We start from the raw sequence: 16,391 nt of genomic DNA on the forward strand, positions 1-16,391 counted from the left end.
CAACTCGCCAATCATGAGTGATGTAAAAAGCTAAGTAATGAGCCATTGAGCCCCCCCTCTTCTTAAAGTTATTTTGCATGTCAAAAATGGCTGCAGCCTTTTCACTCCACCAGGTCCACAAAATACCAATAGGTTTTTCATTTGTTATGCAGATTTTTTATGCTATAAGGTTTTGTTGACTGTTACTGGTATGTTGTGGTAGCAGTCAATCTCTTTTCTGTATTCATTTTGATTGAATGAAATGGGCTTAGGCCCCAATTTTTCCCAAAAAAAAAGAAAAAATACCAATAAAGCTTCTCTCATTCTTCTCTTTCTCTCCTTTCTCTCCCTCATTTAGGTTTATGAGTAAAGTTCATGTCACCCAGAAATAAATTCAAATCTAATAGCTATAATAATTTGGGTGAAGTTATATAAATTTCAATGCACATGTTGATGCCCATGTTTTATGGTTTTTTTTTTTTTTCTATTTTTGTATTTGTATAAGTTTAATGTATTATTGATACATCATGAAAAATTCACGACGGTAAAGAGATATAGAATTTAAGTTCATAGTTTTGTACGAAGATTCAGCATATAAACATATAAGATAGTGGGGTGCAGAGTTTATAAGAGACACTGGGATTTTTACACATAAATCCTAGAAAATGAAGAAAACCCACGTGGCCTTGTCCTAGTTTGAATGAATCCACTAGTGTTTGTAGTCAATTACAAATGATGTCCTTCCTCAGGGAAAGGTGTTGGCACAATGTAGCAAGCTTATACTATGTATAACACATTACATGGTTGGAGATGACATAATAGTTGCTCTCAAAAGAATGTTATTATGTTCATTTGGTTGGCAAGTCCATAATGGGATGATGATGTTCAGAAGGACCTTAGTCGACAGGTAACGGAGGTTGGAAGGATCATAATTGGGCAACGGTGGTTAAAGACATCATAGTCGGAGGGCGACGGTAGCAAACTTATACCATGTATAACACATTACATGGTTGGAGAATGACATAATAGTTGCTCTCAAAAGAATGTTATTATGTTCATTTGGTTGGCAAGTCCATAATGGGATGATGATGTTCAGAAGGACCTTAGTCGACAGGTAACGGAGGTTGGAAGGATCATAATTGGGCAACGGTGGTTAAAGACATCATAGTCGGAGGGCGACGGTGGTGAGAAGCACTATAGTGACATTGAGCTTAATGGATTTGTCTCATGGAGCTACTCGGTTAGACTATAAGCGAGTGATATTTGGATCTTACAATTAATGCTCTGAATCGTTTAAGTAGGTTTTAGTTTTTTTGATTTGGGACCATTTGGGCTCTGATTGGATCAAAATTGATGTCGTTGGGCTCGTCTACTTAAGATGTTCAATTTGACTCTAAGTTTGCTGAAATCAAAGTTCGAATGATCTTAAATTTAACTTTTTAAGCTTCCAACTTCTATTTGCATCGAGAATTGTGCTTGACCAAGAGGAATTTTTGGTTTTATATATATATATATATATATATATCGAGTAGACTCGAGTCGAATATATTCCTAATCAAATTAAGCTTGTTTAACTCTTGCAGAGCTCGAGCTTGACTCAAGTTTGTTTGACGAGCTCGAGTTTGGCTCATTTGAAATTTATTAGGCTTGAGTTTGACTGATTTATTCGAGCTTGACTAATTAAATAATTAAAATTATTTAGCATATATTTAATAATTAAATTTTAAAATTAGATTTTAAATATATTTTAACTGAAACAACCCCCTTAACAAGCTTACAAGCTGAGCCTAATTGAGCTCGAGCTCATATAATATATGAACTCGATTTTAAACTTGAGCTCCAACTTTGATATGTCATAATATGATTATAAACAAATAAGTTCGCCAATCTTAGATATATATATATATATATATATCAAATTCAAAATCTTTTAATCGATAACCAAAGCTCTCAATCAAGAGACTAAGGCTTTGCTTGGGACGGCTTTTTTATTGCTTTCTAAAACGGAGTTTTAGTTTAAAAATAAAAAAATTTGTACTAAAACTTTGTTTTAGAAAGCAATAAAAAGACGTCCTAAACTAAGCCTAATGCTTTATTTGTAACGGCTTTCTAAGTGTTTCTTAAAGCAACTTTTTAGTGCATAAATTTTAATTTTTATACTAAATTTTAAGAAACAATAAGAAAGCTGTTCCAAACGAAGCCTAAAAAGAGTTAGATTTTTTTTGTGCAAGGCTAAAGGCTCACTCAGTCCATCACAATAGGTCTGTTTGTGATATTTTTTTGCTATTTATTTTTTGATCGAAATTATAACTTTTTCTTGCTATTTTTTGTGCTTTTAAATTTTTTTTGTTAAAATTATATTTTACATAGGTAATTTTTTCACAATAGTTTTACTATTATCTTTACAAAATGTTGCAGTCATCTCAAACAAAGATCTAAAATTTAATTTTGGGGCAATTTAAGGCTTCGTTTGGGACAAAGTGTGATCACTATTTTTGCTATTTTAAAAAAGAAAATTGTAAAAAAAACTGTTTTAGAAAGCAATAAGAAAATTATCCTAAACGAAGACTAAATTTTTTTTTTTTTTTTGCTTTAAAAAGTTTTTGTTTAGCCGTAGTTTCAAAAATGCACCTTCAAAATAGCTTTTTAAAGATAAAATTTTGGGAAAGCGATAAAAATGTCATCTTCCAAATAGGCATTTTTTGTCATTGACAGTTTTTCTTGCTAGAAACGCAGTCGAAAAAGCTCTTTCAATAAAGCCTAAGACTCTCTAGCTTTGGTGGATTTTCTTTAGGCTATGTTTGGTGAATTGAAAAGTAGGAAATGAAAGTGAAAATGACAAAGAATTTGATTTTAGAAATAATTTCTACCCATTTGGTTGTGTTTCAATTCGACATAAAATCCTCTCAAATATAGGAGAAATTATTCCATGCGGAATCACGGCAGGAAAGAACCATCCAAATTATGATTGTACACACTGTACGTGTACAAATAGTGTGTACACAGTTGGAACCAAACTATGTACAAAAATTGTACACTGTGTTAAACTCATAGTCCGGATGATTCTTTCCTATCCGGACTCCCCACTGAATAATTTCACCAAATAAAGCTTAAATGTGAATCCTAGAAGTACAAATTAGACCAAAGTTATAAATTGATGCGATAAAAACTCGAATATAATTATACTTACTTACATAAGAGAACTTTCATAAGATCTCAACCCAACCAAAAAAAATACAATTGTCTTCGAAATAAAGGTTCGTTAGAGACAACTATACATTTTTATAGATGTGGTTATAAAGCTATTGTAAAGAAAATATATTTTTAAAAAGCTGTTGTTGTGGAGTATTCGCGGCGGTAGAGAAATATAAAGTTTATCGTCTTAGCGTTGTACGAAAATCGGTCACGCAATAAGATAAGAGAGAGTGTGTAGCATTCATATGAGACACCAATATTTTTACGTAGAAAACCCCTAAAAAGGAGAAAAAATCACGGGGTCTAGCCTAGTTTGAATTAATCCACTAATATTGCAATTGATTACAAATAAGGCTCTTCATTGAGGGAAGGCCTTAATTTGATGTACATCTTATAGAGTACCTTATATGATGTGAATATAAAGAATCATTGTTGATGTATTTGTTTGGTTGGACGGACTGTAGTCGGTGGGCGACGTAAGTCAGAAGGACCTTAATCAGCGGGCGACGGAGGTTGGAAGGACTGTAGTCGGTGGGCGACGTAAGTCAGAAGGGCCGTAGTCGATGGGCGACGGAGGTCGGGAGGACTGTAGTCAATGGGCTACGTAAGTCAGAAGGATCGTAGTCGGCGGATGACGGAGTTCAGAAGGACTTTAGTCGGTGGGCGAGGTAAGTCGGAAGCACTGTAATCAGCAAGCGATGGAGGTCGGAAGGACTATAGTCGGTGGGCGACGTAAGTCGAAAGGACCATAGCCGACGGACGACGGAGGTCAAAAGGATTATAGTCGGCGTACGACGGAGGTCGGAAGGACTGTAGTCGGTGGGCAATGTAAGTCAGAATGATCGTAGTCCGCAGGCGACAGAAGTTAGAAGGACCGTAGTCGACGAACAACGAAGGTTGGAAGAACTGTAGTGGATGGGCGATGTAAGTCGGAAGGACCGTAGTCGGCGGCCGGGCGACGGAGGTCAGAAGGACTGTGTCACGTAGAAGTCCAACAATGGACAGAAATCCAGCATCAGATATGTCTGGCGAAAATATGACAACGGGCGTAAGTCCGGCATCGAGAAGAAATCGGGCAACGAGCGTAGGTCTGGCGTCGGGTAGAAGTTCGACGTCAGTCGGCGGCCATGGAGAACTCCGGCGTTATATGGTATTAAGAAAAAACTCCAAAGTCACCTAAAGATCAGACAGAATTCTGACGTCCCTTGGAAAGTCAAGCGGAATTCTGGCGTTACTTAGACATCGGATGGAATTTCAGTGTCACTTGGGCAGAATTTTGACATCACTTGGGCGTTGGGCAGAATTCCGGCGGTGGTCGAGGAGGAGTTTCTTCCCTCATATCCTTCTATTCTTCTTCTTCTTGCTTGCTTAGGTCCCCTCTCAAGAAAAATGAGGGGTTGTTTATAGTTTTTTGAGGATGTCATGACCCGTAAATAGGAGGAGGATCAAGGGCGAATGTGGAGTGGTTCGGATGGACAACCGATATTCATGAATCATTTGACCGTGGACCATTTATCAGACATTTGAAGGTCTTAATGATATTGGAATTTGGTGATCTTGGGCTTGTTGGATTCGTCTCGTCGAGCCGCTCGATTTGACTATAATCATGTCATGTTTAGAAATCGTTTGATAATACAAATTGTGGTTTTAACCTACCAACAACGCTTCGGGTCTTTGATTCAGACTCATTTGGGCTCAGATTGAGTTGAATTTGATGTCGTTGGGTTCGTATTTCCGTGACGCTAAGTTTGACTATAAGTTTGCTGAAATCAAGGTTCATGTGATCCAGGATTTAATTTTTGAAGTTTCCGGCTTGCTTTTTGCCTCGAGATTCGCGCCCGATCAAGATAATTTTTTGATGATATATCATAAAAAACAGTTTTCTAGCAAAAAATAGTAATGAAACAGAGCCAATATTATGAAACCTAAATCATTATGAATTGTTTTCATCAAAGTCATACTTTGGGTCTACAACTCTATTGAGTCTATTCAATGTGCTTCAATTTTTTCACATGTGGTGGGCACTCTCAGCTTGTATTCAGATATATCAATAATGATTTTCTCGATCATCATAGGCATCAACATCCCTTCAGAAGCTATAGATTGATAAAGCATAAATATTACAAACCTTCTCAGTGAAGAATGATCATTGGTCCACAGTTTCTCAAAGAGTGCGAATATACTATTTAAAAATATAAAATTAAAGTATTTAAAAATTAATAATTATTTTTTTGGGAATGCAAAATAGTTAGTTCTATTTGGAGAAAAAGTAAGCTTAAATTTGGAAACTGATAAACTCAAAGGTCCACGAACCAAGCTTGCTAAATTGCGTGTCGTGAAATTCTATCTTGACTCGTTAGTGATCCGAAAGAGTAAATTGAACCTGCCAGACCCGGACCACAGATGTTGATGGGATGGCCCGAGACGCCACCTAGTTATTTGGATAAGTTCCATTCTTGTAATTTTCTCAATATCCAGGTCCATTTGATCCAACTCTCCATCTATAAATACTGCGCGAGACTTTCTTTTCATCTGCTGTCCTACCAAAACAGAGAAGAGCGGAGAAGGAGAAGACGAGGAGAGAAACGGATTCATGGAAGATGCAATGAAGTCAATGGAAGAAGAGGACTCTCTGTTCTCATCTATCGTATCATCAGGCTTCTATCCCCCAATGCAACAAGGTTTGTAGTTCCCTAAACTCTGTCGATTCTCGCTCTCTCTTGTACCTCCTTCCAAATGTTTGTAGATTTGACTGCCTGATTTGGATTTGGTATCCAGAGGAGTCAAAGGTACGCCGGCCAAGAAAGAAGGCGAAAGACGTCATAGATGGAGAGGCGGAGGTTTGCGTTGAGGGAAAGAAGCGGAGGCTGAGCGACGAGCAGGTCAGATTCCTGGAGATGAACTTTGGGATGGAACGCAAGCTTGAATCCTGCCGGAAAATCAATCTCGCATCTGAGATCGGCCTCGAGCCAAAGCAGGTCGCCGTCTGGTTCCAGAACCGTCGAGCTCGCTGGAAGAGCAAGCAACTCGAGGAGGAGTACATCCATCTCAAATCCTCTCACGACGCCGTCATGATCGAGAAATGTCGCCTCGAGAACGAGGTCAGTTTACCCCGATCCAAACCCTAACCCTAGCCCCCTTTAAATCCATTATCGCTCACAAAATAGCAATTCAAATTATGGCAGATATTAAATCTTAAAGACAAGTTGGTACAATCGGAGGAAGAGATCAGGAGACTTTCCTCTCCCTCCGCCGCCAGCGAATTGACCGGCGTAGGAAGTCCGATCTCTCCGTTGACGATGACAACGTACTTTGGAGAGTTTGGGATGGAGGAGGAAAATGGAATAATGCATATGTCCCCGTACTCAGACAACTACTCTTACAGGATGGAGATGACTGAAGAGCCATCTCTATGGGATGGAATGACTAATCAGTAATTAGGATGATTATGACGTGATTAGTGTGTGATTTATATGAATTAGTTGGTTTAGAAGTATAAATTACTAATTAGTTACTCGCCAGAAAACCTACTAGTTCAGTAGTTCTCCTCTAACAGGTGACGGCAAGGGTGGTTGTTCAGTGTGGAATTATTATTTTTATTAAGTATTATATTAACCTTGTATTTATTGGAATTATGCTGTGGTTTAGTGCATAGTTACTATTAATAGCTAGTTTAATATTGCGACCAATGGAATTTATGTTTTAATTTTTTATCTCTTTTTCTTGTACGTGCTCATCAGGGCATGAGGTTGCCCGTACGGTGGGCCATCTGCAATATATTATCATATATTTATTTAATTATAGAATACTTCAACAAAACCCTGATATTTTGATTTGGGAGAGATTATTACGTAAGGAGACTGTACATAGAGAACCGTTCGATTTTATGACTGTGAATAATCAACACGTAGTAAAAGCACTAGGTGAACAGTAAGTGTGTTTTTACTTCACTTTTAATGTTCACAGTCACAAAATTGAACAGTTCTATATATCTAGATTCCGCACGTAATAATCTTTTTGATTTTGAGATTAAGCTACCGAATAAAATAAAAAATTTTGAGTTTAAAATTTACTTATCAAATAGGCGTATGAGATTACATTTAGTTTACTCATAAGTCCAAAAAAAAAAATTATAGAATAGTTTTATTGGCATATCTTGTTTCAATCTAATCAAATGAATTTAGATTTTCTTCATAAGTGAAAAATATATATTATCATTTATTTGTGTTACTATAATTTAAATATTAAAGTTATAAAATAAATTTTAAATTATAAATATATAAAAATTTAGTTGTATTTATACAAAGATTAAAATAAATAATTGTAATAATAATAATTAAGTGATAGATTTCATGTGCCTAGGTATATAATTTAATTTTAAATCTTTGATAATAATTTGTAAAACTTTTATAAACTAGATTATCTTTCTATCCACCTAAATTCCACAAATAAATACACAAAAAAATAAAATTACAAAAAATATAAATATATATTTTTTGTTTATGAGTGAAGCTAAATAAAATAGAATTTTATTTTATACAAATTTATTTAAAAGATGCAGCTTTATTCCATCAAAATAACAACAAATAGACCTCAACAAAACTTGTGTGTGGAGAAGCAATGAACACTTGAGCTAGTGTGTGTGCATGCATACTAATATACAAAGCTATTGGAAGAATCTAGAAGGTTGGACAAAAGCTAATTATTTTAAATTTATTGAATATGCTTTGAAATTAGTGCAACATAAGAATTGATATACTCATCTCAAGATAAACCCAAATTTAGATTTCATTTGGGATAGCTTTCTTACTGCTTCTTAAAGCAGCTTTCAAGTACAACAAATACAATTTTTATACTAAAAATATGCTTTAAGAAGCAGTAAAAAAACCGTCCCAAACGAAGCCTTAAATTTGAAAATCTAAACCTAAATCTTTGCCAATCGTCCGAAGAAAATGATTCTCCTTAGCATTGATGCATATGTTAATATAACAACATGATAAAAAGTGCATTAAATACCACCAGATGAACCAAAATGCCAATAGATCAGATGATTAATTAGGAGGAAGGAATTTAATCAATTTCATCTCTCCTTGAGGGGTATAGGGACAGACTTTCTCAGCTCCAATGGAGGAAGGCAGCTTTTCAATGGTGAAGGCAAGAATAGGAAGGAAGAAGAGAGACCTTCTGACGCTCAGAGATAGAAGGTTGACAGCTGAAAGAGCTTCTGAGCTTTCTTTTCTCACCATCTGCAGAATCAGGATCATTTCGGCTGGCAGAAACCCTGAAGGCTTCAGGCAGGAGGCAGTCGCAGAAGCGACCTGCAATATGATTTGGATTAATTTCATTAAAAAAAAGCAGAAATATAAGGTCTTTTATTCAAACTTATGGCATCTTTCCTCAATAAAAGGATAATATTCTCAAATTTGAAAGAAGATAACAAAAGCGGATTGTGCCACTTCTATGAACTAAGGCTTTCGTTTGGTACATCTTGTTTATTGCTTTCTAAAATAGTTTTATAGTTCAAAAAATTTCTATACTAGAAAGCTTTTTTAGAAAGCAATAAAAAAGCAATCTCAAATGAAGCCTAAATTTGTGAAGTATAGTGCATTATTCTAGTTATAAAGCCAAAAATGAGAAAATAGAGTTCAAAATGATAATAGACAAAGTGTATTGCACTTAGCTGATGTTTGTAAATAAGCATATTGGAATATCATTTCAAATAGGCTCGCACATCATGATTTTCAATAGCATATGACTCTTTATCCTTCAAGTGGGATCTTTCTTAGAAATTATTAAAATTACAAGCCTGAAAAATGGCACCATGTAAAATGTACTGTTCACAAAGAAACCTCACTTCATGATATTATTGTTATAAGAATTATTTTATTATTTTTGCATCCTGGAATACTAGCGGAGGTAGAGAAATATAAAGTTTAACATCTTAGCTTCATACGAAGGTCCAGCACGCAAACAGATAAGAATGTATTGGTGTAGCATTCATAAGAGACACTAAAATTTTTATGTGGAAACCCCTGAAAAAGGGAAAAAATCACAGGGTCTGGCCCAGTTTGAATGAATCCACTAGTGTTTGCAGGTGATTCAAAATAAGATCCTTCCTTGAGGGAAGGCCTTGCCTCAATGTAGCAAATACATATCATATAATAATACTCATTTTTGTGGTTAACTACCCAACAATATTTGAAATCACCCAAATTGCCATCTTCTCTGAGCTTATTTGAATATGGCAAGTAGAGACCCACCTACAGTGCTTGTTAAGATAGCTTTGCAACCTATTCCCTCCAAAAATACATATCCTCTTGGGACCTCTTGATGGTGGATCATGGGGGGATCATGCTCACATGCCACACCTAAATGCTCAAATTAGGGAATTGAACATTTTGATATTTCACTCCTTGGATTATGTTTTGATAGGCTGCCCCTCGTGTTCTAGATTGTGTGGATCCACAATAAGTTGTGTCTAGGTTCTCAGTTTTAGGTCGCTGCCATTGACAACTTGAAAACTCTTGTAAATATTCAAGGAGAGAGTTTCGGGTTTCTTCTTTTATTTCTTTGGAGCAAGGCAACTCATATCCAGTAAAGATATCTTCAGATCATCAGTTAGACAATTAGTCTTTACCCACTAAAGGAGTGAAAAATCATTCTTGATAGAAATTGCCATCACGCACTCAAGGGGTTAAGGAGCAATCAAGTGTCTCCAGCTTTGAGCTAGTTAGCAGGCAATGTTCACTCTAAATTTTCACATAATCTGGCTTTTGAAGGACAACACCTCTCCATTGCACCTCATAAGAGTGAAGCTATGATACACCAACACTCCGCTTAAAGAGGGAATGCAGTGTCGGACACGTGTCGAACACGAACTCGAGCCCGATACGATGGGGATACGTGTTGGACAATGGAGATTAGGCGAAGGTTCAAAAGTGTCTTGTGTAGAAATTGATAAGCCCATATGGAATCATGTTACAAAGTTAGGAAAAATTTTTGAAGGAGGAGGAAATGTGTCATTCAAATATAATTACTGTGGTGTCACATACAAAGGATCATATTCTAAGGTGAAAGTACATCAACTTAAGATTGGTGCCATGGAAATAAAATGTGTCACCACTGATCGCCAAAGGAGGCAATGGATTACAATCGCATTCCTTTTCCACTGCATTAATTTTCCAATCATCCAAACAACTCCAAAGTATTCCTTTTACAATGCATTCCTTTTACATTGCATAGGAAAATGAGGCAATGGATTACAATATAAGGGATATAAAACTATCGATCTAATGATTATAAATCTTAAACTATGTGATAAAAAATTCCTATCAAGATTGATTGACTTAATGGTTCCCAAGATCCTTCATCAATACATTATAACACCAAAAGACTCCATAACTTGGGGAATCCTGTAAATCATTCGCATATATTTGGAATTGTCAAGTTATGTCTCACCAAACAAATTCAAAGGCTATCATTCATCTATATATCTTCAACAATTTACAAGGAACCATCATTTTTTGTTATTGGAGTAAATTTACTTTGAGTGATTTGGCATAAATCTTTTTTTCCTATTAATAAAATTTAATTTAACCATATAAATGCTAATTGCCAAATCCCTCCTTTAACCACAAAAGAATTTGATTAGAATACACAAATTCAGCTTTCTTTCTACTTTCGCTTACGTTGCGGGGGTGGAGTGAGAGGTGCATAAATAGCTTATGCCCCTTGAAACTTAATATCAACCATTAGATGTACACTGCTGCAAAATTGCTTGTAAGGCAATTTGATTCTTCATAAAACAACGGTTGTTATGGTACGAAGAAAATAGCTGTCTTGAATCTGATCAATAAAACCTTTATGTTTGCTGAAATGCAAAGCACTTGCAGCAGTGATAAATGTTGTTTACCAAAGTACAATGGTAAATGGTCTAAAAAACACCTACTATTTAAGGATTAATTAAAGATAAACAGGAAAATTCTAGCACTAATTATAGAAGAACTAAAAGTAGAAAGTTAGAAAAACCTCTCATCCTCCTCACTAAACTACCATTACTTATTGCTTTATATCATTTAGCATCCATAATAGTTTTTCTAATTTACATATAGCATGATCAAAGGCTAAGGTGTAGAAATCATAATAAAGATAAACAAATATTTCATCAGTAGCAATGTATACCATGCAAAGTCATACTTCAACATTATCAAGCTGTTCATTAAGTAAACGTGGGGAAGGCCAGAAGATGTATTACCAATCTTAGCAAGCCGATTCACCCATTTTGGAATCGAGTTCCCTGTCAATTTACAGCACAGATCCTTTGTGAAATGATTGCAGTTCTTAACAAGTAAATGATAAGTATCACCATTGTAGTTTACAGAAAGATTTTCCATAAACTCTCTGGCCTGAATTGGGTCCAGACATGTTGTTCCCATGAATATTGATTTCCTAAACCTGAAGCCTGGGCATTGCCTAGGTTCAACCTCAAAAACCCCGCTTGTCGGGTTATCATGTGCCCCGAAAGCATACTCCACTCCATGAACTGCAAGTATTAGAAGAATTACAATATTGCAGAATTTTATGCTTGCAAAATAAAGGAATAATCATAAGCCCTTCTTAAGCTTATTTTGTTAGAAGTTTCCAAATCAGTATTGGCATGATAGAAAACCAACAAAATTATTCAAAGAGCAAAGAAATAAACATGAATTAGAATATTTCATCAATATAAAACTCAATGGTGCTATATTCCATTCAAAATATAAAAAGATTTTGTTTAACTTCCACAAAAATTTTTATTAGCAATAAATTATAGATACAACAACATTAATCTTTTATCCCACTACAGTAAGTTGGCTACGTGAATCCTTCTTCTCCATTGAATCATGTGAAGAGTTAAATTCTCATCTAAATCTAATTAAAAAAATGTCATTTCTAATATATTCTAACCAAGTTTTTTTAGATCTATCTCTACATTTCTTAACATAGGACAAATTTAATACATCTACTCTCCTAACCGAGTCATCAGAAGACCGATGCAGTGCCTGGACTTTTTTATGTGTTCATTTTCTAGATATTGCTATATGTTTAATTTACTCTCTCAACTCATCAAACAGGAGTCAATTTAATCCTACGATCAGCTTTGTCATCTCTTTGGAAAAAAATTGGTGAAGTTTTTCATGAGAGCATTTTGAACTTTTTAAGGCTAATCTCATTAATTTGAGGTGGTGTTAAGTAGTAAAATTTACCTTTAAAAAGTCCAAAATAAGCCCAATTTTGCCCAAAATAATGGCAAACTTGATAATATAATCAAATTTTTTTCAATTTTACTGAGGCGAGGGACTAAATTTAACACAAGAAAAATTATAATGCTAAAATGAAACACTAAAAAGCTTATGAACAATTTTTGTCATTTACTCAATAAATGATGGACTGAACCTTTAAATATTAAGCCTTTCAGGAGTTGCACTGCAACCTCACTTATGCCGTATTCATCTCATTCCAAACCTACGTCGCAACTCACATGCGCTGTGGAAACCTCCCTCAAGTCCAATGTAACAAATCATCTGCATTGCAATCAGCTCCATCAAGACCCACATCACAACCCTGCTTATGTCATACTCGTCTCATTCCAAAGTTGCATCATAACCTTGCCTACACCATGATAGTCTCCTTCATGACCCAAATTGCAAATCAGCTAGTGGCACAATTGTCTCCTTCCAGAGTAGCAACACAACCATCCCCTTCAAGACATATGCAACAACCTTACTTGCATTACGATTGTCTATTTGAAAACATGAACCACAATTGCACAAGTTCTCTTGCACCACATTCATCTCCTTCTAGACTTGCACCATCTCCTTTTAGATTTGTGCCGCAAACTTGCTTGTGTCATGGTTGTTTACTTCAATACCAACATTGCAACTTTGTTGCACTGCAACAAACTCCTTCCATACTTGTTGTGCTTCCTAACTTGTATGAGTTGTATCACAACCATCTACTTCAAAATTCCCTTGAGTCGCAATCACGATTATATAAAAAATGCCTCCTCCAAGACCTATGTCATAACCTTACATGCACCACAACTATCTCTTTTAGACTTGCACCACAACCTCACTTGCATTGCAACAATATCCTTTCACACCTTCATTGCAACCTCACATTTGCTGCAGCTATCTTCTTTAATACTTGTAACACAACCTTGTTGTATCACAATCATCTCCAAAAAAGCCAACGCCACATCTATCTTTAGCTAATATAACATGAAGGTCACCTCCAGTTATGTGGTAGCCATTGTCATAACATACATCATTCACAACCAACACATGTGAAAAGCTACCTTTATGCCCATTGGCTTTGCCTTTCCAATTGCCTAAGGGGGGACTTGTACCTAAGTTTCCCCAATTACTTGGAAATGGACAATCCTTGTAGCATTCTTCTTAACATAGTGATTGTTCAATTACACTAAGCCCTAAACTTCTTCTCTTCCAATATTTTCTACATTAAAATCTTGTATTCATGTCTCTCATATATTTCACCAGGGGTGTCAATTCGGGTCAACGGGTCAGGTTCAGGTCCAACCTGCATTAACCCGGATGTAAATGAGTTGATCCTAACCCGACCCGTTTAGCTAGACGGGTCAGGATATACAACCCGGGCCCGACTCGTTTAACCCTTAATATTTACAATAGTGGGTCATTTTAGCAAAGAAGGTAAGCTTCAACTACTTACAATAGCGCATAATTATGACAGTTCATTGGTAAAGAAATAAGAACTAATATGATAAATCTATAAAAATATAAACAGGTCTTAAAACACACCGCAGAAAAAAATTAACAGAAACTAAGCATATATGCTGCTATTGGCCCACAAAGTAAAATTTTTAAGGTATAAAACAAGGAAAAACAAGCCATACCCTCAACCCCGGAGTGGAATATGCCAAAGCCTGCCCAGTAAACATAACCATTCAAGGGCGTCAGGTCATATACATTCAGATAAATGGAGGCATTCCTTGTTGTTTGACCAGCTGTACAAACTTTCATGAGCATGCAAAAGCAGGTGTCAGATTTCCAGCCCAACCGTAATGGCATAATGGACTTCAAACTCTTTTTCAAATCTGACTTCATATTCCTTCAATATAAGAAATAAATAAATAAATCAAAACTGGCCAGATTAAGCACAATCATAACAGTTTTTTTTTTTCAGCGTATCCTCTCTGCCAAAGAAATTCTAAAGCAGCACTTGATAATTTGAAAAATATTCATTTTTTGGGCATGTTTAGCTGCGAGTAGGATTTAATAAATCTTGTAAATCAGGATATACTGAATCCAATGTGGGTTAAAATCTGAAAACTATTTGGTATGATAGATTTTAAATCCATATAAACCGTTTTGATACTTATTTCAGGATTTAACAATTTATATAATTTTTCTTTGCTTATACCGCATTTACAGAAAGAAACAGAACGCATCCACTCACTAACTGGCCAGCAAATCCAAAGGGTAAAAAAGAGGCATCAAGAAGCAAAACAAAGAGGTTATCACGATAAAATCTAAGCAAAAGGGAAAGTAAGAAAAGCCATTAGTGAAAGAATTGCAGCCAGTAAACAGAACTCACCCATTCGGAAAAAACCACTTCACCGACCCAAAATGCTGCTTACGCGCACTCCTTCCCCCCGCCACTGCGGCGACCAAAGCCCTCTTTATTGAAGAGTAGCAATTAGTAGTGGTAGCTGAAAGGGAAAACCATCGGCCGAGGCATAAACAGGAAAACAGTACCGCCAATCCCATATAAGATACAGGAGAACGCTATATGCCTATATCGCTGAAATGAAAAATCCCACTTTTTCGCCCCATAAAAAAAAAAAACAGAAGTTGCTCTTGGAGCTCCCTAAGAAGGACATCTCCAACCGAAAATCTCATTTTTTCATTTCAAAATACAGTGAAATCAAAAGATGCTGTGATTCATCTCCAAAGGAACACCATTTTGCCACGTAAACCGTAGTTCTCTTCATTCGCGCCTTTTTCCTAAAGTTCGGTATAGATAAAAGAATGGCACAGATGAACAGTGCAACATCAATATTGGCATCGCACTGTTCATCTGCTATCAAATGACGTTCGGTTGGAGCAAAGCAAGAACGGCAAACAAGTATTTGCCTTTCGGTTGGAGATGCCCTTAAGGAGCAGAAGTAGCCATCCCACCTTCTGGCATCCATTCTATCGAGATAAATCCTAAACCCTAGCTCCTAGATCTAAGATTGAATGTGCTTGGTGTGTGATGTGTTTTTGAACGTTAATATAGGCTACCCCATCTTTTTTAATCAAGTTTTTTAAAGTTTCATGCCGTTTAAAATACCCTACATTATGATTAAAATGCCTTTTTAGTTTAGATTTTCGTTCAATTTTTAGTCTTTCAAATTAGATTATGGGACTAACAAATGAAGCCTAAATCTACTTAAATTATGTCTATAATAAAATGTCAAATACCCTTATATAGAGAAATAAATGAATAATCTATTAAATTTATGAATATATGAAATATTAATCACTATTGTTGCGTCCTGAAATATTCACGACGGTAGAGAACTATATAGTTTATTGTCTTATCGTTGTACGAAGATCCAACACACAAGCAAATACGAGGGAGGGTGTAACGTTTATAAGAGACACTAGAGTTTTTACGTGGAAACATTGAAAGGGGGAAAAACCACGGGGTCTTTGCCTTGGGGGTCCCTTTCAAGAGAAAAGGGGCTCTATTTTATGGATTTTTGGAGTGACATGACCCATAAATAGGTGAGAGATCAAGGGCAAATAAGAGTGGTTGGATGGACGGTCGATGTTGAATTCCTTAATCATGAACTGTTTGATGGATATTTGAAAGTCTTAGTGATGTCGGAATTTGGTGATCTTGGGCTCGTTGGATTCGTCTCGTCTAGCCGCTCGATTTGACTATATGCATGTTATGTTTGGAAACCATTTGGTAATCCAAATTGTGGTTCGAACATTCCAACGACATTTCTAACCCTTGATTTGGACTCATTTGGGCTCGGATTGGATTGGATTTGGTGTCCTTGGGTTCGTATTTCCGAGACGTTTATTTCAACTATAAATTTGCTGAAATCGGAGTATGGATGATCCCAAATTGAATTTTTGAAGTTTTCAACTTAATTTTGCGTCGAGATTTGTGACCGATCAAGATAATTTTTTGATGATATATCAACT

At 35.9% G+C, this 16,391-nt stretch overlaps 1 protein-coding gene and 1 pseudogene across 1 annotated transcript; one reads left to right on the plus strand and one right to left on the minus strand.

Annotated features, from left to right (window-relative positions):
- Positions 1-5,722: 5,722 nt before the first annotated feature.
- LOC110104679 (homeobox-leucine zipper protein HOX12-like) lies at positions 5,723-6,870 on the plus strand. The gene is made up of 3 exons (XM_020833900.2): positions 5,723-5,855; positions 5,953-6,275; positions 6,360-6,870. The coding sequence occupies exons 1-3, from the start codon at positions 5,768-5,770 to the stop codon at positions 6,609-6,611; spliced, it is 663 nt and encodes a 220-aa protein (XP_020689559.1). The 5' UTR covers positions 5,723-5,767; the 3' UTR covers positions 6,612-6,870.
- Positions 6,871-8,044: 1,174 nt separating this feature from the next.
- LOC110104678 lies at positions 8,045-15,007 on the minus strand (annotated as a pseudogene).
- Between the last annotated feature and the right edge of the window lie 1,384 nt (positions 15,008-16,391).

This window comes from Dendrobium catenatum, unplaced genomic scaffold, assembly GCF_001605985.2.
Source record: "Dendrobium catenatum unplaced genomic scaffold, ASM160598v2 fragScaff_scaffold_72, whole genome shotgun sequence".
Classification (NCBI taxonomy): domain Eukaryota; kingdom Viridiplantae; phylum Streptophyta; class Magnoliopsida; order Asparagales; family Orchidaceae; genus Dendrobium; species Dendrobium catenatum.

Coding starts and splice junctions, on each gene's coding strand:
- LOC110104679 (XM_020833900.2), top strand. CDS start 5,768: ATGGAAGATGCAATGAAGTCAATGGAAGAAGAGGACTCTCTGTTCTCA. Junction 5,856..5,952: donor CTATCCCCCAATGCAACAAG/GTTTGTAGTTCC, acceptor TTTGGTATCCAG/AGGAGTCAAAGGTACGCCGG. Junction 6,276..6,359: donor AATGTCGCCTCGAGAACGAG/GTCAGTTTACCC, acceptor AAATTATGGCAG/ATATTAAATCTTAAAGACAA.